General features: G+C 41.6%; 1 protein-coding gene across 11 annotated transcripts in view; it reads right to left on the minus strand.

Moving 5' to 3' along the window:
- The window catches only part of MAPKAP1 (MAPK associated protein 1), a 232,978-nt gene that overhangs the window by 115,509 nt on the left and 90,826 nt on the right, over positions 1 to 26,643 (minus strand). For all 11 annotated transcript variants that reach the window (XM_019970850.2, XM_019970851.2, XM_019970845.2 and 8 more), the window contains one exon: positions 7,726 to 7,898. In XM_019970850.2, coding sequence (XP_019826409.1) covers positions 7,726 to 7,898 — 173 coding nt within the window. The remainder of the gene's footprint in view (positions 1 to 7,725; positions 7,899 to 26,643) is intronic.

Below are 26,643 nucleotides of genomic sequence, written 5' to 3' on the forward strand. Positions count from 1 at the left end.
TGTGGTTACTGAGCCCTTATAATGCGTGTGTGTGCGTGTACTCAGTTGTGTCAAACTCTTTGCGACCCCGCAGACTGTAGCCTGCCAGATTCCTCAGTGCACGGAATTTTCCAGGCAAGAATACTGGAGTGGACTGCCATTTCCTCCTCCAGGGGAATCTTCCTGACCCATGGATCAAACCCACCTCTCTTGAGCTTCCTGCATTGGCAGTCAGGATTCTTTACCTCTGAGTCACCGGGGAAGCCTCTTGGAAATGTGGCTAATCTGAACTGAGATGTGCTGTAAATAGCATATAAACACTAGATATTGAAAACATGATCCAAAAAATAACAAAAACATCTCATTAATAATTTTTATATCAATTACATATTGAAATGATAATACTTCCTATAAAGGGTTAAACTATATTATGAAAATTAATTTCACTTCTTGGAAACGTTTTAAATATGTGATTACTAGAAAATTAAAATTGTAAATGTGGCTTACATTTGGAGCTTGTATTATACATTCGTTTCAGCTTTATTAAAATATAATTGACATGCAACATGTTTTTCCTGTGGTCATGTATGGATGTGAGAGCTGGACTGTGAAGACAGCTGAGTGCCGAAGAATTGATGCTTTTGAAGTGTGGTGTTGGAGAAGACTCTTGAGAGTCCCTTGGACTGCAGGGAGATCCAACCAGTCCATCCTAAAGGAGATCAGTCGTGGGTGTTCATTGGAAGGACTGATGCTGAAGCTGAAACTCCAGTACTTTGGCCACCTCATGCGAAGAGTTGACTCACTGGAAAAGACCCTGATGCTGGGAGAGATAGGGGGCAGGAAGAGAAGGGGATGACAGAGGATGAGACGGCTGGATGGCATCACCGACTCAATGGACATGAGTTTGGGTAAACTCTGGGAGTTGGTGATGGACAGGGAGGTGTGCTGCGATTCATGGGGTTGGAAAGAGTCGGACACGACTGAATGACTGAACTGAACTGAAGTGAACTGAAGGTGTTGCTTTGACATCCTCACATATTACCAAATGATTACTACCAAGTAGCATTAGCTAGTACCTCCATCATGGGCAGAACATTTGGGACTCTTAAAGACTTCTCAGAAAGACTGACTCCAGAAAGAATGAAGATGAAAGAATGAAAAATGAAATAACTCCAGAAAGAAGGAAGAGACAGAGTCAAGGCGAAAACACCACCCAGTTGTGACTGGCGATGGAAATAAAGTCTGATGCTGTAAAGAACAATATTGCACAGGAACCTAAATGTTAGGTCCATGAATCAAGGTAAACAGGAAGTGGTCAAACAGGAGATGACAAGAGTGAACACTGACATTTTAGGAATCTAAAATGGACTGGAATGGGTGAATTTAACTCAGATGACCATTATATCTACTATTGTGGGCAAGAATCCCTTAGAAGAAATGGAATAGCTCTCATAGTCAACAAGAGAGACCAGAATGCAGTACTTGGGTGCAATCTCAAAAATGACAGAATGATCTCTGTTCGTTTACAAGGCAAACCATTCAATATCACAGTAATTCAAGTCTATGCCCCAACCACTAATGCCAAAGAAGCTGAATTTGGATGGTTCTATGATGACCTACAAGACCTTCTAGAACTAACACCAAAAAAAGATGTCCTTTTCATCATAGGAGACTGGAATGCAGAAGTAGGAAGTCAAGAGATACCTGGAGTAACAGGCAAGTTTGGCCTTGGAGTACAAATGAAGCAGGGCAAAGGCTCAGAGAGTTTTGCCAAAAGAAAACGCTGGTCATAGCAAATGCTCTCTTCCAACAACAGAAGAGATGACTCTACACATGGATATCACTAGATGGTCAATACCAAAATCACATTGATCATATTCTTTGCAGTTGAAGATGGAGAAGCTCTATACAGTCAGCAGAAACAAGATTGGGAGCACACTGTGGCTCAGATCATGAACTCCTTATTGCTAAATTCAGAAAAATTGAAGAAAGTACGGAAAACCACTAGACCATCCAGGTATGACATAAATCAAATCCCTTATGATTATGCAGTAGAAGTAACAAATAGATTCAAGGGATTAGATCTGATAGACTGCCTGAAGAACTATGGACAGAGGTTCATGACACTGTACAAGAGGCAGGGATCAAGACCTTCTCCAAGATAAAGAAACGCAGAAAGGCAAAATAGTTGTCTGAGGAGGCCTTACAAATAGCTGAGAAAAGAAGAGAAGCAAAAGGCAAAGGAGAAAAGGAAAGATATACCCATCTGAATGCAGAGGTCAAAAGAATAGCGAGAAGAGATAAAAAAGACTTCCTCAGTGATCAATGCAAAGAAATAGAGGAAAACAATAGAATGGGAAAGACCAGAGATCTCTTCAAGAAAATGAGAGATACCAAGGGAACATTTCATGCAAAGATGGACATGATAAAGGACAGAAACGGTATGGACCTAACAGAAGCAGAAGATATTAAGAAGAGGTGGCAAGAATACACAGAACTGTACAAAAAAGATCTTCACGACCCAGATAATCACGATGGTGTGATCACTCACCTAGAGTGATCCTGGAATGTGAAGTCAAGTGGGCCTTAGAAAGCATCACTACAAACAAAGCTAGTGGAGGTGATGGAATTCCAGGTGAGCTATTCCAAATCCTGAAAGATGATGCTGTGAAAGTGCTGCACTCAATATGCCAGCAAATTTGGAAAACTCAGCAGTGGCCACAGGACTGGAAAAGGTCAGTTTTCATTCCAATCCCAAAGAAAGGCAATGCCAAAGAATGTTCAAACTACCACACAGTTGCACTCATCTCACACGCTAGTAAAGTAATGCCCAAAATTCTCTAAGCCAGGCTTCAGCAATACGTGAACCGTGAACTTCCAGATATTCAAGCTAGTTTTAGAAAAGGCAGAGGAACCAGAGATTAAATTGCCAACATCCGCTGGGTCATTGAAAAAGCAAGAGTTCCAGAAAAACATCTATTTCTGCTTTATTGACTATGCCAAAGGCTTTGACTGTGTGAATCACAACAAACTGTGGAAAATTCAAGAGATGGGAACACCAGACCACCTGACCTGCCTCTTGAGAAATCTGTATGCAGGAAAAGCAGCAACAGTTAGAACAGGACATGAAACAATGGAGTGGTTCCAAATTGGGAAAGGAGTATGTCAAGGCTGTATATCATCACCCTGCTTGCAGAGTACATCATGTGAAATGCCGGGCTGGATGAAGCACACAAGCTGGAATCAAGATTGCTGGGAGAAATATCAATAATCTCAGATATGCAGATGAGACTACCTTTATGGGAGAAAGCAAAGAGGAACTAAAGAGCCTCTTGATGAAAGTGAAAGAGGAGAGGGAAAAAACTGGCTTAAAACTCAACATTCAAAAAACAAAGATCATGGCATCTGGTCCCATGGCAGATGGGCAAATAGATGGGGAAATAGATGGGGAAACAATGGAAAGAGTGACAGACTTTATTTTCTTGGGCTCCAAAATCACTGCAGATGGTGACTGCAGCCATGAAATTAAAAGACATTTGCTGCCTGGAAGAAAAGGCCAGGCAACATTAAAAAGCAGAGACATTACTTGGCCGACAAAGGTCCATCTAGTCAAAGCTAGGTTTTTCCAGTGGTCATGTATGGATGTGGAATTGGACCATAAAGAAAGCTGAGTGCTGAAGAATTGATGCTTTTGAACTGTGGTGTTGGAGAAGACTCTTGAGAGTCCCTTGGACTGCAAGGAGATCAAACCAGTCCATCCTAAAGGAAATCAGTCCTGAATATTCATTGGAAGGAGTAATGCTAAAGCTGAAACTCCAATACTTTGGCCACCTGATGTGAAGAACTGATTCAGTGGAAAAGACCCTGATGCTGGGAAAGCCTGAAGGCAGGAGAAGGGGACGACAGAGGATGATATGGCTGGATGGAATCACTGATTCAATGGACATGAGTTTGAGCAAGCTCCAGGAGTTGGTGATGGACAGCAAAGCCTGGCGCTGCTGCAGTCCATGAGAGGCTGAACTGAACTGACACTTCTGAACTTCACTGTACTTTGATCCCAAGAACTTCCAACTGAAAGTTTATAACCTTTGACCAACATCTCCCCATTTTCCTTATCCCCTAGCCCCTGGAAACCACAATTCTAATCTCTGTTTCTATGAGTTCACTTTTCTAGATTCCACCTTAAGTGATATCACACAGTATTTGTCTTTCTCTCTCTGACTTATCTCATTTAGTATCATGTCCTTGAGATCCACCTCTATTGCTGAAAATAGCAGGATCTCCTTCTTTCTCATGCCTGCGTAGTATTCCACTGTGTGCATACACACACCACGCCATCTTTATCCATTCATTCACAGATGAGCTCTTAGGTGGTTTCCTTGTCTTGGCTATAGTGAATAATGCTGCAATGAACTAGGCAGTGCAGGTATCTCTTTGAGATCCTGTTTGCATTTCCTATGGATATATACTCAGAAGTGAGATTGCTGGATCCTACACAAGTTTTATTTTTAATTTTCTGAGGAACCTCTCTATATTGTTTTCCATAGTGCCTGTACCAATTTACATCCCAAACAACAGTCACAAGGGCTCCCTTTTCTCCATGGCCTCCCCAACACTTGTTATCTTGTCTTTTTGATGCCAGTCATTCTCACAGGTGTGAGGTAATTGCATTGTATTTCATTTGAACAGGACTGCTCCACAGACAGAAACTTTCACCCACTGAACACTGAGAGAACGCTCGGAAATACACTAATCCAGCTCTGTATACTACAGCAAAATCTTTCAAGTTTTCAGTAGTTCATCTGTCAATAGCCTAATGAAGGGCAACAGAATTTAGAGACCAGTGAGTGAAAAGAAGGCAAGGAATGGCCATTCTAGTGTACAACAGAGTCATAATATATGACAAAAAAATAAAAATTGCATAAAAAATAAGACTATTCAAAATTATTCATACAAATCTTTAAAATTATCTATCAAGTAAGATAAACATGGTTTTGTGTCAAGAACAAGTTCATATTTCCCATCTCAAGCTCTTGACAGGGTGAAACCTCACTGAATTTTATTTTTCTTTTACAAATGGGTGCTCCTAAAAAGGTGGTGTTTCACTAAAATCTTACAGAGAAATATAAATTAAGGAATGTTTTAAAAAAATCTTATAGGCCAGAAATAGACCCACAGAAATTCAGTCAACTGATCTTTGACAAAGCAGCAAAGGCAACTCAGTGCAGAAAGGATGGGTTTTCAACTGGATATTAAGATGAAAAAAAAAAAAAGAATTCCCAATACAGACCTTGCACGTGTCACAAAAATTAACTCTAAATGGATCACACACCTAAATGTAAAGCACAAAACTATGAAACTTCTAGAAGATAACATAGGAGAAAAAGCAGGTAACCTTAGGTTTGGTGATGACTTTTTAGCTGTAAAACCGAAAGCACAATCTATGAAAAATTTGATAACTTGGAGTTCATTAACATTGAAAACTTCAGCTCTGCCAAAATTGCTGTTAAGAGAATAAAAACATGAGCCACAGATTGGGAGAAAAGTCTTTACAAGAAACACATCTGATAAATATACAAAGAACTCTTAAAATTAACTCAACAAGAAGAAAATAACCTGACTAAAATATATGCAAAAGACCTGAACAGAGAGCTCATAAAATAAGACAGATGTCAAATACGCATATGTAAAGATGCTCAACGTCATCTTACCGCGTGTGTGTTAAGTTGCTTCAGTCGTGTCCAACTCTTTGTGACCCCATGATCTGTAGCCCACCAGGCTCCTCTGTCTATGGGATTCTCCAGGCAAGAATACTGGAGTGAGCTGCCATTTTCTGCTCTAGGGGATCTTCCCCACCCAGGAATCCAACCTGGGTCTCCTGTATTGCAGGCAGTCTCCTGCACTGCAGGTGGATTCTTTACCAACTGAACCACCAGGGAAGCCGAGCCATAAAAAGAATAAAATTTGACATTTGTAGCAACATAAATGGACTTGGAGGGCATTATGCTAAGTGAAATAAGTCAGATAAAGACAAATACTCTGCCATCATCATATGCCATCATTATATGTGGAATCTAAAAAACACAACAAAACAATAAAGAAGCAGATTTACAGACACAGAGAACAAAACAGTAGTTACCAGTGGGGAGAAGGAAGAGAGGGCAATATAGGGGAAGGGAAAGAAAGGGTTATTGTGGAATTATGTGAAATCATATGTGTGAAACTCCCTAAAATTGCACAGCACTATAGAGTTTGTTTATTAATTTTTATGTTAAACTTTTACTTTGAATTGGGGTATAGCTGGTTAACAATGTTGTGATACCTGTATCCATTCTTCCTCAAACTCCCCTCCCATCCAGACTGCCACATAACACTGAGCAGAGTTCCATGAAAGTACTACAGAATTTAAATAATCATTTATTCAATTAAAAAAAAGAAGAAATTCTTGGGTTAAATACCAGTTCTACCACTTACACTGTAATATAGAAAAGTTACTCAGCCTCTCCACGCTTTGGTCTCCTTGTTTGTAAAATGTATGCCACAGCTCAACTCACTGTGTAACCCGGGGCAAGTTCCTTTGCCTCTCTTGGTTTCAGTTCCCACGTCAAGCAATATTCTAAGCATTAACTCAGACAACACTTATGAAGTCACTAGCACTGGCTTGTTTCCACTTTATGCTGAAAAGGAACAACACCGTAGCTGAGCCTTGAGTACAGCTGCAGACTCAATCCTTTTCTGAGCCTATGTGATATCTTGGTTGGAAAGGCTTCCTACTGCCATAGGAACAATAAGGATTATCATTATATCCACAATTTATTCTGGCAAAGTGGAAGGCACTGTCAATGAGAACTTGAAAGAATGATTTAAAGTACAAATTTAATGTACCTAAACACACACACGACAGACTGGACCATTCTAACTCAAAATGAGAAGAAAACGTCTCCATGAGAATCCATTTCCAAAATGAAGGCAACCACGACATTTAGCCCTACTGCTAGGAAGGGCACATAAAGCTAGGAGAGGATGCCTGTCAGACAAGACATTCAAGTACGGGAGGACTAAAGCAGCAAACTGCTTTAAACTTCAAGTTATGGTGTACAAGCACAGAGACTACTTTCAAGCACTGCATTTTTAATGTAACAGTTTAATGAGGAATGGAGTCTAGGGAAAAACTGGACCACTGCCTGGTAACAAAGAAAACTATAATTCAGATCAAAGGGAAATAATGTAAAAATCATGGCATCAAACAGATTGGGAATCAAATTCTGACTGGGTCAACTCGCACTGGTGTAACAGCAGCAAAGAACAACTCTCTGATCCTGAGCTGCCTCCTCTGCTAAACAAGAACTGCTATGCTCACCTCACAGGAAGTGGGAGAATTAAATGAGAAATCAGGTATGCAGTGTCTGGCGCCATGTCCATCTCATGATCTCTGTTCAACAAACGTGAGTTCCCTCCCATTACCGTCCACGCCCCTTTTATAAAATCAGCAAGCATCATAAAAGGTTTTGGAAAGGCATTTCCTCGGGTCCGGATTCATAAACTTGGGTCTATTTGGCAGGTAGACTCTCTGAGATAACAAGCCTGAGTTACACAGGCCCAAGATCTGGTGAGCAGCCTGCCCTGGATCAGTGTGGACATCTGGCTCCCAGGCCAGTGCCTAGAAAAACTGGCCAGGCCCAAAGGGCAGCACGGGTGGCCAGGAGACAGCCAGAAACCAGAGCAGCCAAGAAAAGGGAGGATTACTTGAGCTTCGGCTCCCGTCCTTCGCTGGTGTACTGCCAGCAGATGAGCCCGATGAGGTCCTGCACCCTGGCGCTGGCCATGGTCACCACCGTCATTGGCAGCAGTCTGTCCTGGCTCGAGTGCAGGGGGAGGTAGACATCGATCTTCTTGGTCGCTGTTGTGCCTACGTGACCCTGTGGACAGAGCACACGCGTGAGGGTAAAGCACACAGTTCCGGTCACGCAGACCCTGCTGGGCTACAACGACTGCCCTCCAGGACCTGTGCTCTCATTCTTTGGGCACAGACCAACTTATGAGCCTGGGGTGGTCCTGAAGGGGAAACGTTGTTTATAGTTTTAAGAGTTTCGTTTTTTTTTAATTTGAATTTTCTGCTGCTCGAATGGATCCAGCTCTGCCAGCAGTAAGGTAAATGAGCACTACAGCTAAAATGAACAAATGAGAGTGGTGAGCAGACCTAATGCTTGGTGTCAGGAGACTTGTTCTGCTGCTTATTCAGACTGACCCTGGCATCAGCTGCCCTCCCTGAAAACTGCTATATCACTCCCTGAGACCTTGGGTAAGCTACCATATTCTCTGAGGAAGCATTTAGCAGTACTGGAACCAAGCGCTTTCTTTCTCGGAGACGATGGGGGGCTAACTCCATTATGCAGTACATCTCTTTACTTCACTCATCTGAACTAAAGTTCAAGGGTCTCTGGTCTTATTACTGCCCTAACGGCCATACTCACACTGACCTACATGTCCCTAATCCCTCCCCTACACCTCTCTCTCCTCTCTCCCAAGCCCTCCACTCCCCTCTGGAACTCCTGCACGAACCAGCAAACTCCCCATAAATCATTACTTCTTTTTAAAAAACATTCCTCCACCTCTTTGCCATAATTGAAACCTGCCAGTCATGAGGATACTACTTCCTCTATTGTCCAGAAGACTGCTTTGCTTTATTCTTTTTAACCTCCAAACCTTTAAGGCCAACAGGCAGAGTGGGTATTCTTGGTCCTGCTATTTCCAAACTATTAATTCTCCTTTCTTACAAAAACAAAAACCCCTGTTCCTTTAAGACCCAAGCCACCCAACTGTACCAGCCTCTCGCTCTCCCTTCCTGTTTCTGTTACCCACCAGCCTTTGGTCATCCTGCTCCCTCACTAAGGCCTGAGTTCTTGGTCAGTCTTTCCCACCCCAATTCCTGTCATCATTCTAAAAGAAAAATCTGTCCAATACCCAAGGCTCTCAATCCCTAGACCACGTCACCCCCAATGCCTTTTCATCCACTCTTCAAATCACTGATTGCGCTGGGTACACTGGAGATTTAGAACAACTCCAATATCCCAACACCTACTCACTGAATACACTTTAAATTTTTTAATTGAATTAATTAGTTTGTTTTTAAATTTGGGCCTTGCCACGTACCTTGCGGGATATCTCAGTTCCCTGACCAGGGACTGAACCTGGGCCGTGGCAGTGGAAGTGCTGAATCCTAACCTCTAGACCACAAGGTTAAAACCTGAATATACTTTAATAACCTCTACCTCATCTATTCAAGTAGTCCCTCAAATTCTTTACCCTATAATCTGTTGAACCACCTCTTAATTATCTATCAGTCACCCTTATTTCCCAACACCCCACCCCCAGACTACATAGCCATTATAATCATTCCTTTGCAGATATGATTTTTTAAAATATTTTTATTTATTTATTTGGCTGCACCAGGTCTTAACTGCGGCACATGGGATCTGTGCTGCCGTGAGCTGGATGTTTTAGCTGTGGCATGTGGGATCTAGTTCCCCAAACAGGGATTGAACCCAGGCCTCCTGCACTGGGAGTGTGGAGCCTTGGTCACTGGACCACCAGGGAAGCTCCACAAATACAATTTTAATACGCTCTTATTCCCCTGGACACGGTCTGCAGAGCATCAATCTTATATGACCCCAACCCTCTGCATTCCTCAGCTAAACACTGGAGAAAAATCATGCAACCATACAGATGGATTTTACTTTAAATCCTATGATGATAAAACTCAGACACTCAGTGCCATACAGCAAGCCTGCTATATCCCTGCACCCCCGAGACCATACTGCACACTTGTGCTTCTCTCCTCAGACTTCCCACGAACCGTGCCTCTTGACCTTCAGCCCCTGTCCTTCCCTCATGTACTGCCAATAGATGAAAAATGCAGAGGACCCCTGAATACATGGATTTGAACTGCAGGTGTCCACTTGTAAGTGGTTTTTTTTCACCTGATACAGACTACAGTACTACACGATCCACTACAGTACTACACTACTGTGGATACCAAACTGCATCATCAAATTTGATTATGTTACACTCCTGTTGAAACTCCTTCACTGAGTGGCTCCTATGATACTCTGAATGAAATCCAAACTCCACGAAGTGTGCAACAAGGCACTGCGTGATCTGACCCCTGCCTAACCCTCCAACGTCATCTACTGCCTCTCTTCCCCCACCTACTTCAGCTACACTGGCCTTCTAGGAATGTCCTGAATGTGTGTGCCTTGACTGCTTCTTCCCCTCTTAAGGCCACTGCAAGTGTTACTCATGTATCTATCTAGGAGGCTCCTTCTTATGACTTTTGCATTCTCTAACATGTGGTCTCAAGCTGGTACATAAGGTGATAACAATAGGATGCGCTGTCTATCAGAGAGTTCTTGTGAGAATTGCTACTACTGGTATTCAAGGCTCAGCTCACATGACACCTCCTCAGAGAAACCTCCACTCATAATTCTATAGAAAGAAGACCTTTCCACAGTCAACCCTCTCACCCTTGTCTTGTTTGTTTCCTTCAGAAGGCTTAACAATTTGATAGGACCTATTTATTTATGTGCATCTTCAGCGTATGCCTTCCCCACTGGCCTCTGAGCGTCCATGAGGACAGCCATAATAACGTTTGCTTTGTTTACTGCCCTGTACACAATGGCTAGCACTGTGCCTGGTGCACAGAAGACTCTCCAAAAAAACTCTGTTGAACTACAGAATGAATGCATGAATGACTCAAATGCCTACTGGGACACATGGTAGGAACTCAATAAACGTTAGTTTCTTCCCTCCATCCCACTCGTCCTACTTCTATGGGCCTGTTTCCTGGTAGCAGACGGAGACGGAGGGACCTGAACAATCAACTGCTTCCATCTTTAACATCCTCTACAGGATTGTATTGATCTAAAGGTGGAAAAAAATATCAGAACTAGAGTAAGGAAATACATAAAATCAGTTTAGAAAACATTTTTAGAGAAATTCCACTTCTCATATAACCCAGCATCTAATATTAGATCCATAGGGTTGTTTTTTTTTTCTTTATTGTCTTCCCTCTATGTTATAAAAACAAATAATACAAAAGATAATTCTCCTACATAAAGCTCTCTCTCTCATGCATGTATACAGGTGTACATGCACGCGCGTGCACACAGACACACACACACACAGACACAGTTTTCAGCTTGGAAGTAATAACTCCAATGACTAGCAAAGATGTCTCTAAACAGCAAGTGTCATTTTGTCAGGGAGTCAAAAGGTTAAAGTGAAAACAGCCGCAATCTTTCTGGAGTGGGTTTACACACCCTCCTACCACTCTCTTCTCAAACTCATTTTCAGACCCTCTAGTTGCTGTCACTGCTCTCCCTTCTTATTTCTGTTTATTCCTCCTCCTTTCTTGGAAGAACTTGGAACTGAGGGGCTATCGGAATCACAGTATCTCAAGATACAAAGATTCAATGAAATGACAAATGTGAATGTACTCTGTAAATTATAAAGTGCTTTAGAAATGCAGTGCAGTATCTAGAAAGGGTCTAAGTTTTATAATCAGACCCATTTCTATTACTCAAGTCTATTAAAGGTCACATGAGGCCAAAGATGGATGCTGTAGGAGTCCTATTAATAATATCTATTATTATAATAATAGCTAACATTTATTTACAGCTAAGTGTTAAATAAACTCTGCTAAATGCCTGCCTAAGTTATTTAATTCTCACAATCACTATAAGAGGTAGGGTTCTACCATTACCCTCGTAATATAAATGAGAAAACCAAGGCTTACAAGGCTACAGTCATCGGCTCAAGATCCCATTACTGAAGTGAAGAGCCAGGACTCAAATCCATGTCTGTCTGACTCCAAAGCCTCCACTCTAAACCTCAGCATCTTCTTTCACTAAAGTTATACTAAATAGAATCAGTCCCCACTCTCCAAGGCTGGACAACTGTCTCCTGCTCCTTCTCAAAAACATGCCCAAAACACTGCCATTTCCTCGAGAGGGGGCATTCTAAGGAGCTGGCCAAGGAGAACCAGGGAGGACTGCAACTCCGGAGATTACTGCCCCTGCCATCTGACTGCAAGGAGTCATCACTGTCTAGGAAATGAAAGCAGATAGTTCTATGGTACCCTCTATTTCACAGTGAAATAGCAAGTGTGCGAAAAACTATGAGAATAAATATGGCACATACTTATTAAATGAATAAAGCACTTTATCTTTTTAATCTTCTAATTCCATCTTGAGGCACTGATGACTGGGGAAAAATGCCTTGCACAAACCTTGAAATTATGTATTTTTTAATAAGGAGCCTCTTCGGAAAAAACTCAAGGTGGTGGCAGTTAGCTCTATCTAATAGTCCCTGTGTTGCAATATTTAGAGAGAATCATCTAAAACATAAAACAATCCATCAACATAATAGAAAGTAATTAACTTATTTTAAAAAAAGAAAGGTGACCAAAGGATTAAAAGTATTCATCACACATCAAGGCAAGCAATATTCCACAAAGCTAACATCTAACTATTAAAAAGCAACTAGCAATAAACAAAGATCGTATCATACAGTTTCACTGCGTGGCAATTTATGTGTTTCACAATACAGAGTGGGGACATGGAGGCATAACTAGAGCACAAGGAAGGGGTCACAACAGAGACAGGGGAAACTGGTTTAGCTCCATCCTTCCCAGTCTCTCATGCATTCAACAAACACCCACTGGAACACCATATTGGGCTCTGAAGACAAAATTAAGACACAGTGCAGATCTTCACCAAATTCATGGTCTGCTGAAGATCTATACTGTACAATGTGCATAAAGCTTTAAGAGGGAAAGTACAGGCTACTATGAGAGCTCAGAAGCAACCTCGACTAAAGACAGTTCGAAAAAGCCTCCTAGATTAAAAAAAAAAATTTACCCTTCCATCCAATAGAACCATTAACCCAAGGAAAAGACACTTACTATATTTCAATACTTTCTATACCAATATACAAAAAAGTGAATATGAATTCTCCCTAAGACATGGGATTTTGAGTGTTTCATTTTAATTTTCTGCTTTATATTTTTCTGCATTTTCTAAACTGAGCATGGTATTATTTTTATAATTACAAACAAAATATTTATAATTAAATGACCAAAAAGGAGAAAAAAAGAGCTACTATACAGAGCTTAAGAGAGCTTTAAGTAAGAGAAAGGATCAACTTTGAAAATGCAGCCTATGTTAAGGTATCTGGCAAAATTTATTAAGGACACACTATGTGCCAGTGCTCTGACAGGCTGTTGGGAAAATAAGCTGAAAATATAATTCAGACACTTTCAACGGCAGGTTAAGTCATTTTTATTAAAGAAATAAAAAGTAAGAAACGCATTGAGCTGACAAGTTTGGAGTTGAACAACTCTCTCCAGAGCAGCTCCCAAATTGGGAAATGCCCCTGGTTCAGGTGTCAGAAAGAAAAGTATTCTTGAACCAAACTATTCCTGAACACAAACGCAACTGATGAAGACCAACTAGACTTCAGAGTTCACATTACACGGCCTGTCCATTATAGCCTGGACAGTGCAGCCAAATCTCAAACTCAACATGTCCAAGACCCATTTCCTCCTTCAGCTTCTCTCATTCCATATTCAATCTCATTTATGGCTCTCACCACCTACTCCATCACTTAAGCTAAGAACCTTAACTCCTTTCAAATGTCTCTGAAATATCTCTCAAATCTTTCTGCCCTAGTTCAAGCTTCATCATTTCTCAGCAAGACCATTGCAGCAGTCTCTTATCTCCCTATCTCTAAAAATCTCTTCTCTTTCCAAATCTTTATTTTCTCACTGCTACTGAAGTGATTTTTCTCTAATCACTGACCATGCCTGTCACACAGAAATACATGCTGGCCCTCCCCAGTGTTAGCATTCTAGCTCTTTAGCATGACAGTTAATACCCTTCACACTCTGGTCCCAATGTATCATTGCTAAAGTATATTGAACAGAGGTTAAGAGTTGTGGGGCCACCCAAGACGGGCGGGTCACGGTGGAGAGGTCTGACAGAATGTGGTCCACTGGAGAAGGGAATGGCAAACCACTTCAGTATTCTTGCCTTGAGAACCCCATGAACAGTATGAAAAGGCAAAATGATAGAATACTGAAAGAAGAACTCCCCAGGCCAGAAGGTGCCCAATACGCTACTGGAGATCAGTGGAGAAATAACTCCAGAAAGAATGAAGGGATGGAGCCAAAGCGAAAACAATACCCAGCTGTGGATGTGACTGGTGATAGAAGCAAGGTCCAATGCTGTGAAGAGCAATATTGCATAGGAACCTGGAATGTCAGGTCCATGAATCAAGGCAAATTGGAAGTGGTCAAATAGGAGATGGCAAGAGTGAATGTCAACATTCTAGGAATCAGCGACCTATAATGGACTGGAATGGGTGAATTTAACTCAGATGACCATTATATCTACTACTGCGGGCAGGAATCCCTTAGAAGAAATGGAGTAGCCATCATGGCCATTGGCCAAAAGAGTCCGAAATGCAGTACTTGGATGTAATCTCAAAAACGATGCAAATTGATAAAAGGATTATTTGTGGCCTTCAAAAGTTAAAACTCTCTTAAAAGGAATGGCTGCAGTGCCATTCCACCAGTACCTTCTTCCCTAATTCCCTCAACAAGGACCAAAGGAGGCTACAGTCTACCAACAGCCTGCGCTTAGTCAGTCATGTTGGACTCTGTGAATCCATAGACTGTAGCCCACCAGGCTCCTCTGTCAATGGGGATTTTCCAGGCAAGAATACTGGAGTGGGTTGCCATGTCCTCCTCTAGGGGACCTTTCCAACCCAGGGATTGAACCCAGGTCTCCTGAACTGCAGGTGGATTCTTTACCATCTGAGCCACCAGAGAAGCCCTACCAACAGCCTAGCCTTTACTAACATGATACCAGACTTGGGAGAGGGGTCTCAGACTACCATTACACTGATGATGGTTAAGGGACTTCATTTGATCACAGAAAGGATTTTAAGCAAAATTGAATCTATTTCTGGCCTAAGCCAAGTTTAATCAACTATGAGAAATTAAACAGGGATCTATGTGAAGAGGAAACAAAAACCCCAGACTGAAGCATTCTGCTCTCAACAAATGCTGGCTTTATGAGCTCATGGAAAGAACTCACTTTTTTACATTCAAAATAGTGGCACTGAACTTCTGAATAGATTTTGTGTAAAATTCTATGACAAATCCATTCAGAACCAGGGGCTTGACTCTGTAATGCTATCTTAATCCTCAATAAATCTGGAATGCTTAAAGGCTATTAAATTAACATTTCCCCGCTCTGACACCTGTAGTCAAGTTAATTTGTCAAAAACATTCCTACAGTTTGTCACTGGACATTGTATTTTCTGACAAGTTAAGTTTAAAATAAAATTGACAAAATCTCATTAATTTCCTCTGAATCACCAACCTTGGTTACATTAAGCTTTTATTATTAAGAACGTCAACTGTCACTCTTTCTTTAACAAGGTCAAGGTCTGATCTGGGTACCTCCAGGATCCTTATTCTATTAATAGGAGCTAGTGAGGGATTGCAGTATGGTGATTAAAAGTGTAAGTTGTGGAATCAGAAAGACCTGGGTTCAATTCTCACTTATTGTGTGTCCTTGGACAATTTTATTTAACTTATCTGGGTCACTATTTCCACACAGTAACAGTGTATTATAAAAGTACCTCTTCATGGAATTGTTGAAAGGATTCAATCAGACTACGCATATAAAGCACTTATCACTGCCCAGTCTATAGTAAACGCTCAGCAAACGTTGGTTCTTCATTAAGCTGTCTTTTTCTCCCCTAGATTTAAATTCAGAAACTTAAAAAAAACACCACCACCTTCACTGCCATTCATAGACTTTTAAAACTACAAGGAATTTAAGGGTCATCCCCTTTAAAATATTTTTCACCAAATGGTTGTCCTACGAGCTGTCCTGAACATCTTCCACTGATGAAGTCCCTGTCACCCTCTGAAGTCTGCAGGTAAACAGTTTTGATGGCTAAAACATTTCTTTACATTGAGGGACACTTTCTCTGCAGCTTTTAGCCACTGATCTTAGTTCCAGACCTCAGGAAACTGGAAAAACTTCACTCCACTTCCACAGTGCTAAGTCGCTTCAGTCATGTTCAACTCTTTGCTACTCTATGGACTGCAGCCCGTCAAGCTCCTCTTCCATGGGATTTTCTAGGCAAGAATACTGGAGTGGGTTGTCATGCCCTCCTCCAGGGGATCTTCCCCACCCAGGGACTGAACCCACGTCTCTTATGTCTCTGGCACTGGCAGGTGGTTCTTTACCACTAGTGCCACTGGGGTCCATTTCCAGAGACACCCCTTCATATATATATGAGAACCCCCAATAAAATAACTCAGCTACTAAACACTGTGCAATGAGCCAGACTATCTATAACCCTTTTAAATAGTACAAGACAGCATAGAAAATGTTATTTCCATTATTTTTTCTTAGGCTGATCATTTTCTGATATTTTCTTTCTATAGCATCTATGATAAATATGTGGCTTCCCTGGCGGCTCAGATGGTAAAGAATCTGCCTGTAATGCAGGAGACCTGCGTTCAATCCCTGGGTTAGGAAGATCCCCTGGAGAAGGGAATGGCAACCCAGTCCAGTATTCTTGCCTGGAGAATTCCATGGACAGAGGAGCCTGGTGGGCTACAGCCCATGTAGTTGCAGAAAGTCGGACTTGATTACAGTCCTGGACCTAAAACAAGAAAAGATACTGTTGCTTGCAAGTAAAGATTTTCTCTATTTAAAATAAATCTTCCTTGTTTTGATACTCTAACAGTCTTTTCCCACTTTTGGAAAAAAAAAAAAAAAGCCTAGAGCTATTGTTTCAAACCGTTACCACATGAAATTTGAGTAACAGCCTTGAATAATTTTTTTTTAAGACACCAACTGAAAGACCAGCTATTATTCATGTTTGAATACCAGTGAGAAATTTTACAAAATGGTGGAAAGGGGTGACAGGGGAATAAAAGGGAAAAAAAAGAAAGTCTACGTGCCGAAGGACTGGTGCTTTTGAACTGTGGTGTTGGAGAAGACTCTTGAGAGTCCCTTTGACTGCAAGGAGATCCAACCAGTCCATTCTGAAGGAGATTAGCCCTGGGATTTCTTTGGAGGGAATGATGCTGAAGCTGAAACTCCAGTACTTTGGCCACCTCATGCGAAGAGTTGACTCATTGGAAAAGACTCTGATGCTGGGAGGGACTGGGGGCAGGAGGAGAAGGGGACGACAGGGGATGAGATGGCTGGATGGCATCGCTGACTCAATGGACGTGAGTCTCCAGGAGTGAACTCCAGGAGTTGGTGATGGATAGGGAGGCCTGGCGTGCTGCGACTCATGGGGTCGCAAAGAGTCGGACACAACTGAGGGACTGATCTGATCTGACCCATACGGCATCTGGAATAATGACCATTTACTCAGTCTTAAATTCAGAAAGCAGTTCCTGATGCTACCAGGTTTCCCCATCATGGATTATGTTCACTAGGGACCTCTTTGCAGAGTCTACAGAACTGACGTGGACCTGGCCCTGCCAGCCTTGAGTGGTCTAACTTTGGGCAAGCCCATAACCTCTCTGAAAGTCAATTTCCTCAGCCATGAAACACAGATGAGACTTCCATCTCAAAAGACTCATTGGACAAAGCAAAAATAAAGCATGTTGAAGTTCTCTGTGAAGTGCAAATTGTCACACAGTGTCAATCAATCCTTATATTGTTATTTACACTGTTGCTCAGACCAGGCAGATCTTCAACAAAAAGTCCCTTCAAACCAGGTTGAGAAGTGGAGACAACAGGGAAAGATCAGTATTTATGAGAGAAGAGCCACAGAATTCTTTCCTCATTCAGCCTCAGGATGGTTACAGCCTGTACCAGGAGGTGCTCTCACAAGCACAATCCAGTCATCTTAAAGCATAATGGGATGTAAAGTGTCCATTTTGAATTTTCATAGCCATTGTGGGATTCTTTAGATCATTAATGTTACATAGCACTTTGCATTTAATTATACAAACAATGGGTTCTATAATGATGGTATTATCAGGGAAAGGTAATTTGCATGAACTAAGTCCCATCACCTAGGGTAAGTTTAGGGACCTCTTCATTTTTAAATCATTTATATAATAAAATCAATATGCTTTAAAAGTAAAAATAGGTTTTTTAAAAACCATAAAGAAGAGTTACATGTTTTAAACTCTATCAATTATCATAATATAATGAGTCTTTTTAAGATTTAATATCAACTTTTAAAATTAAAACTCAATGGAGAATGTATACTTGGCTCCATTACTAGATGATGTATCTCCAGAAAAGGTTACAGTAGAGCCATTATCACCCTCCTAAATTATATGGAAAATTTGGTACAACCCTCCAAGTACCCCAAGGACAATTTAATTCCAGAGATAGTGAAGTATTTGGAGAATATAACATTGTATAAATATTGAAGGAGATAATTCAGGTGCACCTATCATATTCATTTCTTGCAGGGTTTCAGTTGGTTAAATGTTTCAAAATTTTAAATGTCAACATACAACTTAAGGAACTTTCCTGGCAGTCGAGTGGTTAAGACTCCATGCTTCCAATTCAGGTAGCACAGTTCAATCCTGGTCAGGGAACTGAGACTTTGCAGGCTGTGCAGTGCAGCCAAGTAAGTAAATAAATAAACAAACTGACTTTACCATTAAGTAAAAGATTCTTTGAAAAATACAAATTAAAGGCCACGCTATCTCCTTAATTTTGAATAGCTTTTTAAAACCCACAAATTTCTATACTGTAGTAGGTTCATGACTGCTTTATCACTTTAAGACTCAATGTTCCTTAATGATATAATTCAAAAATTTCACTGAATCATAATTTAGTAAGTCATAAAAACCTCTTAAAATTAATCTTTCATGCATATCTAGCTTATCCAAAGTTAGAATTTAATTAGATGGCCTTGGCACAAATGGGCTTACTACTTTATTTGCCCAATCAGTGTACGTCTCTTCAGTAATTATAATTAATTCAAGTCCCTGACGCACCTCCTAGCAAACAATGTAAAAACATCAGACAAAATGGAAATAAATAGCTTTATATTTCTCCAATTACAAAATTCACTTTCATCCTCAAAACGCACATGTGAAATAACTGGGAGGGGTGTTATTCTCAACAAGCAAAGGCTACACAAAAAGTCTACACCTTTGGTGACAGAGAAAGATGGTTGTCTGCAGCAAAAAATACATGTGTTTTTTTTTTTTTTTTTACAGTATGAAAATGGTACAACTGCAAAGAGCCAATTGAGAAAGTCTGCATCTAACAGTTTGCAAGTACATGTTGAAATATAAACAGGAGCAAGAAAAAGAACTAGACTAGAGTTCTCAAGAAAATTAGAGATACCAAGGGAATATTTCATGCAAAGATGGGCACAATAAAGGACAGAAATGGTATGGACCTAACAGAAGCAGAAGATATTAAGAAGAGGTGGCAAGAATGCACAGAAGAGCTATACAAAAAAGATCTTCACGACCCACATAATCATGATGGTGTGATCACTCACCTAGAGCCAGACATCCTGGAATGTGAAGTCAAGTGGGCCTTAGGAAGCATCACTACAAACAAAGCCAGTGGAGGTGATGGAATTCCAGTTGAGCTCTTTCAAATCCTAAAAAATGATGCTGTGAAAGTGCTGCATTCAATATGCCAGCACATTTGGAAAACTCAACAGTGGCCACAGAACTGAAAAAGGTCAGTTTTCATTCCAATCTCAAAGAAAGGCAATGCCAAAGAATGTTCAAACTACTGCACAATTGCACTCATCTCACACGCTAGCAAAGTAATGCTCAAAATTCTCCAAGCTAGGCATCAACAGTACATGAACCATGAACTTCCAGATGTTCAAGTTGGATTTAGAAAAGGCAGAAGAGCCAGAGATCACGTTGCCAACATCCATTGGATCATCAAAAAAGCGAGAGTTCCAGAAAAAGATCTACTTCTGCTTTATTGACTATGCCAAAGCCTTTGACTGTCTGGATCACAACAAACTGTGGAAAATTCTTAAAGAGATGGGAATATCAGACCACCTACCTGCCTCTTGAGAAATCTGTATGCAAGTCAGGAAGCATACTGGACATGTACGGAGGTCCAGTCAGAAGTGGACATGGAACAAAAGACTGGTTCCAAATAGGGAAATGAGTACATCAAGGCTGTATACTGTCACCCTGCTTATTTAACTTATATGCAGAGTACATCATGAGAAACGCTGGGCTGGAAGAAGCAAAAGATGGAATCAAGACTGCCGGGAGAAATATTAATAACCTCAGATATGCAGATGATACCACACTTCTGGCAGAAAGTGAAGAACTAAAGAGCCTCTTGATGAAAGTGACAGAGGAGAGTGAAAAAGCTGGCTTAAAACTCAACACTGAGAAAACTAAGATCATGGTATCTGGTCCCATCACTTCATGGCAAATAGATGGGGAAAGAGTGGAAACAGTGGCTGACTTTATTTTTGGGGGTTCCAAAATCACTGCAGATGGTGACTGCAGCCATGAAATTAAAAGACACTTGCTCCTTGGAAGAAAAGCTATGACCAACCTAGATAGCATATTAAAAAGCAGAGACATTACTTTGTGAACAAAGGCCCGTCTAGCCAAAGCTATGGTTTTTCCAGTAGTCATGTATGGATGTGAGAGCTGGATTATAAAGAAAGCTGAGGGCTGAAGAATTGATGCTTTTGAACTGTGGTGTTGGAGAAGACTGTTAAGAGTCCCTTGGACTGCAAGGCGATCCAACCAGTCCATCCTAAAGGAAATCAGTCCTGAATATTCACTGGTAGGACTGATGCTGAAGCTGAAACCGCAATACTTTGGCCACCTGATGCAAAGAGCTGATTCATTTGAAAAGACCCTGATGCTGGGAAAGATTGAAGGTGGGAGGAGAAGGGGACGACAGAGGATGAGATGGTTGGATGGCATCCCCGACTCAATGGACATGAACTTGAGTAAACTCCAGGAGTTGGTGATGGACAGGGAGGCCTGGTGTGCTGCGGTTCATGGGGTCGCAAAGAGTCGGACACGACTGAGCGGCTGAACTGAACTGAACTGACCAGGGTCCAAGGGCTTCCCTGGTGGCTCAGTGGTAAAGAACCTGCCTGCCAATGCAGGAGACACGAGTTCGATCCCTGGGTTGGGAAACCCAGGGAAACCCCTGGAGAAGGAATAGACAACCCACTCCAGTATTCTTGCCTGAGAAATACCGTGGACAGAGGTGCCTGGCAGGCTGCAGTACATGGGGTCGCCAAAGAATTGGACACAACTTGGCGACTAAACAACAAACCAGGGTCCAATTACTTCTCACGCATTATCTTATCTAATGTGCCCAACATTCCTATGAGTTGCTCACTGCCTGTTAAAACTGAGGAGTGAGAGCTTCATTAGGTGCGTGCGAAGGGTGTTCATTGGAAGGACTGATGTTAAAGCTGAAACTCCAGTATTTTGGCCACCTGATGCAAAGAGCTGACTCATTTGAAAAGATCCTGATGTTGGAAAGATTGAAGGCAGGAAGAGAAGGGGACGACAGAGGATGAGATGGTTGGATGGCATCACCAATTCAACAGACATGAGTCTGGGTAAACTCCGGGAGTTGGTGATGGACAGGGAGGCCTGGCGTGCTGCTGCGGTTCATGGGGTCTCAAAGAGTCGGACACGACTAAGTGACTGAATTGAACTGAACTGAAGTCACTTCAGTTGTGTCTGACTCTTTGTGACCCTATGGACCATAGCCTGTCAGACTCCTCTGTCCATGGGATTCTCCAGGCAAGAACACTGAAATGGGTTGCCAGCCCTCCTCCAGGGATCTTCCCAACCCAGGGATTGAACCCATGTCTCTTATATCTCCTGCACTGCCAGTCTGATTCTTTACCACTAGCACCACTGAGGAAACATGGTAGGCTGTTCCAAATCTCTCGACTGGGAGTGGGTGATGGGGGGCGTGGAGGTGGGAATCGAGATTCTAACCCAGGTCTGTTTCATCGTAAAAGCCTCCCCTCTTGGTGAATCCTAGTCCTGAAGAACTCGTGGGGAGGCCTGGATATCTAGGAAAGATTACAGAGGCTGCTGGATCGTGTTGTGGCCACTGTTTCAGAACTGAGGGTCCCAGTTTGAGTCAGAAACATCCCTCTGCCTGAGAAGTGCTGGGAAGATCAGAATTACTCCTTGCCTTCTGCTCTGCCCATCACATACACTTGCAGCTCTTCCAGGGACTGCTGGTCCCGGAGAGGGACACCAGGGTAACAGCTTCCGGAACAGTTCCCTCTTGTGTGCAAGCACAAGGCAGAAACAGTTACAGACTTCCTGGCTGCTGGGTACACAGAAGGGGCTCAGTAAATCATCTCTATGTTTCAGAGAATAAAAACAGGACAGAACACCAGCTCCCTGAAGAGGAGGCAGAACCCTCCGCTTCAGTTCTCACAACGTAGTGGTCAAGTACCAACTCATGGGCCTCAGAGAATCCTCACTCTTGGGTTAAGAGACTCATCAGTAATTGTGAGGTGCAACTGTACCAAATGTGGTTACCCAGGTGGTAGGACCCAAATGTGCATCGATAATGACAAAGCAAGAAAATAACAATTTGGTCCTTGGAGAGGCAGGCAAGCTGCCTATGACATCAACATGGCACAAGCTCCAACACAAGCCAAAGGTCTGACGAGACAAAGGCCCGTCTCAGGTTGCAATTCTCTGTGGAAACAGGCAGCACGAGACCTGCTCACTTGCAGGAACTGACAAGCCACCCCGGCCCCAGGGTCTCCAGGGCTTTTCCTCAGCTACCTGGTGTTATTTCCCTCCTGTTCATCCTCAGTTGTAGTCAGTCCAATCTCCTCTGAGGTCCTAACTAAACCAGACACAGGGAGAATCGGGATTTTATCTTATTAAAATAGATATGGCTAATTTGTCTTTTCAAATTCATTTTAAATTAAATTGGATTTCCTCGGAAGGCTGCTAGGTCAGTTCCCCTGCTGCGAATGCAGGACAAAGGTTAATTGCACGCCCTTCACCAGCTCTTCTACTCTCCTGGGCAGCTCTGATAACCTGCCCCGGAGAGGTGGGGAAGGCTTCGGTTTATTGGGCGATAATGTTGCCATTAGAGCCATTTACTGTTATGCCAAGAAATGTTTCATTTTTAAAAAACTAAGTAATAAGATATGATAGCAACAACATGAATGAAATGCAACGATGTTACCAACTGATGGTTAGTTCGTCTTAAATGCTAAACCCAAAGAATAAGACCATAACCTATTTGCTTTCCAAAAGGAAGACCCCAGTAGAAACAAACATACACAGTACCCTCCAGGAGCAAACTGCTTTCTGGTTCCAGTGTAAAATTCCATTAACGTTTTCACTTAATTTATCTCATTTAAACTGTCTATGTTCATGAAAATTTAACCCAGTAATTCCCTGTTATACAAAACATAACAAAGTATGAATATTTAAATACAATGTAAATAAAACACTTTATCAATTATATTTTTGTAGTCTAAATTAGTGACTTCACTTAGCACATCTGCCTTGCACAGCACCATACTATTTTTCAATTAAAGGTCCAGATGTTTCAAAGGCTCCAGTAGGCAACGGCAGTTATGAGAAATGCTTTATCTGCATTGTAATCATTACCACCACATCAGCTCCAGGCTGCATTAACATACTCATGTTTTATTCCTGCTCCCCTTCTAACCGAGCAGGTAATTACACAACACAGCAGAGAAACACAATCCTAGGGGCTGGACAATTTTCTTACAAGTATCCACCTAAGCAACACATTTTCTTAAAAAATTTGGAGAGATTGTTTAGCAGGAACACACTGATCATTCAGAATGATTTTGTGTCTTTAAAATAAAGAGTGGATCACAACCATATCAAGATTAGCATCAAATAGTTATTAATAAAATGCAAGATGGCCTGTACATACACACATTTATGTACACTGAAAACTAGAAGTTTGTATGAGTAAAAACCACTATCATTTGTTAGAATCTAAGCCATTTCTTCTCATTTTGAATGCCAGTGTCATCTAGTTCTATCTTTATTCTTACTATCCAAAAATGACAATTCACCTGACCTGAGACTGACCAAGTATACCAACTATCTCTGTGACCATTTGATTAAAAACTACACACACACACACACACACATGCAGAACAAATGCAATTCTGACAGCTGTAACAAAAAAATGCCATGGCATTTATTATTTCAGTAAATGACTCTCCCACCCAAAAATATAACAATGACCTATGTTATAAGAGATATTGTTAAGCTTAGTAAACACAGTATAATTTAATGGGAAAACAGTTTCTCATTGTGAAGAGAACCTGCAACAAAATTAATTTTAATTTTAAAATTACTCTACAAACATTTTTATATTTTGAAATATTCCAAAAGGAGATGTCCTAATGAAGATGCTATTCAAAAGATAAATGTCTTTACAAATATTAAAATCTCAGACAGGTCAAATCCTGGCAGGTTACACTTCAGCATCTAAAGCAGACAGCTTCCGCTCCTTCCTGAAGGAACCTTAGGTGGAACGTTTTTAATACATCACCATGTCACTTTTTAATGTGCCCCAATCTATTAACCACATGGCAAACTAACAGGGATTTTTAAAATATGGGTTTTATGGCTCTGTGCTGGTGATTAATTAAATAAATAGCCACCGTTTCACAAATCATTCCTCTAATTAGTCTCAAACAGACACTTTGCATTCACTGGTGTTACTGCCATCTGAAGCTCCCAGAAGGGCAGGGCTGGTGTGGCATGGCCGCTTGTCTGCACTTCGGAGCCCACTGTCGCAGGCGCCCCGGCTGGCACCCTACCCTGCCACCCAGAGGCAGAGGTGCCGTTTTCACAGGTGCCGCAGTCAGCTGGAATTTGATTCCAGCTGCTCAGAAAAGATGTTCTCCTTAATTATTCTTCCTCACCCTAAAGGAAACAATGAAATAACAAAGAATAAAGTGCAACTTCCAGCTGCTAAGAGAAGAGGTTTCACCAACACAGTTCATGAAGTGACTAAGAAAGTTGGCCCCAGTTATCCAGTTTAGGAGTGAGTAGGGTGCAAGCGCAAATGGCTTTCCTTAGAACTCAAATGTGTTAGGTCACTACCTTGAACTCAGATATTAAGCAATTACTCCCAAATCCTATTATTTAAAAGATACCATTCAAAGTCTGAGAAGAAGGTCACCCTTTTTGAAACTAATAGGAATTCAATCTAGCTTGTTTTAGTAGTATATTTTAAAAGATGATAATTCCTCTGAAAGCAAATTAAACTTGGGAGATAATTTTTAGTGTCAGAAAAAAATCAAATGGGGATATCTAAAGAATCCAATTTCCTTTAGGAACTACATTAAGTAGTTTCCTAATCTTGGTATTTAAACTTCATTAGGAAGGAAGGAGGAGAGGGAGGGAGGGAATGAGGAAAGGAAAGGAACAGAATGAAAAGAAAAAGAAAGAAAGGAAGGAAAAGGGGGAGGGGAAAAAGGAAGGAAAAGAAAAGGAGAGGGAAAGGAACAGGCCTTTTTCTAAGAGGAAAAGGAGTGGGGAAAGAAAGGGGGCATTTTAGCAGGGCTAACACACCCAGGTGGGCTGTAGACGTTCCGCAGCAAAGGCTATCCCTTCCATGAGAACCTCTCTAAGAATGGGAGGAGGAAATGAAGTGCTGCAGAAAAGACAAGGACCCTGAAACAAGACACACCTGCACCCTCAGCTAAATCATATAATTCCATTTAGCCTCAGTCTCCTTCCAACCTGTAAAGGATTTTAGCCCCTATGCTCTAGAATTATAGGGACACTGAGACACTGTGGATAAAGCATCTAGCATGTTACCCGCCCAAAAGAGAAGTCCAATAAAGGATGGAGATGGTGAGAGCAGTGAGAAATGGGATGAAGGCAGAGCTTAGCTGACTGCAGCCAACACTGCAGCTGCTGTGTTTCAAATGCGAAAAAGATGGACAAAGGCACACACACTGTACAGGAACACAGAACATGCTGTTCACTGCATTGAAGATGTTCACTGCGCTGAAGAAAACCCAAGTCACTGGCAACTAAGAAGAAATGGAGTAGTTTCTCTAACTCTCATCTTTACTGGGCACAGAGGAAGGGCAGGGGTGTCTCAGAGATAGTCTCAGATGAGACTGCTCAGGTGGCAGAAATTAGGAAATGAATGAACTTTGGATTTAGCAGACTCGAGTCTGAATTCCGGCTTAACTACTTAAAGTTGTGTAAACACAAGCAAATCTGTTCAGTTCTCTAAGTCTTAGTTTCCCCAGCCCCAAATGGAGAAAATAATATACACTTTATAGGGAATCTGGGAAGAATGAATAAAATAGCATACAAGATACTCTGGCATATATTAGACACTTAAATAGTTTCTATTACATTAAGTTACATCACATGAAATTCTGATTATCATTTATGATCTGCAAGATTTTCAATTCCATGTGGTTTCACCTAACATTATAGTGACTGGGACAAGTACTGCTACTGCTAAGTCACTTCAGTCGTGTCCAATTCTGTGCGACCCCATAGACGGCAGCCCACCAGGCTCCCCCGTCCCTGGGATTCTCCAGGCAAGAACACTGGAGTGGGTTGCCATTTCCTTCTCC

This window comes from Bos indicus, chromosome 11 (genome assembly GCF_029378745.1).
Source record: "Bos indicus isolate NIAB-ARS_2022 breed Sahiwal x Tharparkar chromosome 11, NIAB-ARS_B.indTharparkar_mat_pri_1.0, whole genome shotgun sequence".
Taxonomy (NCBI): Eukaryota; Metazoa; Chordata; class Mammalia; order Artiodactyla; family Bovidae; genus Bos; species Bos indicus.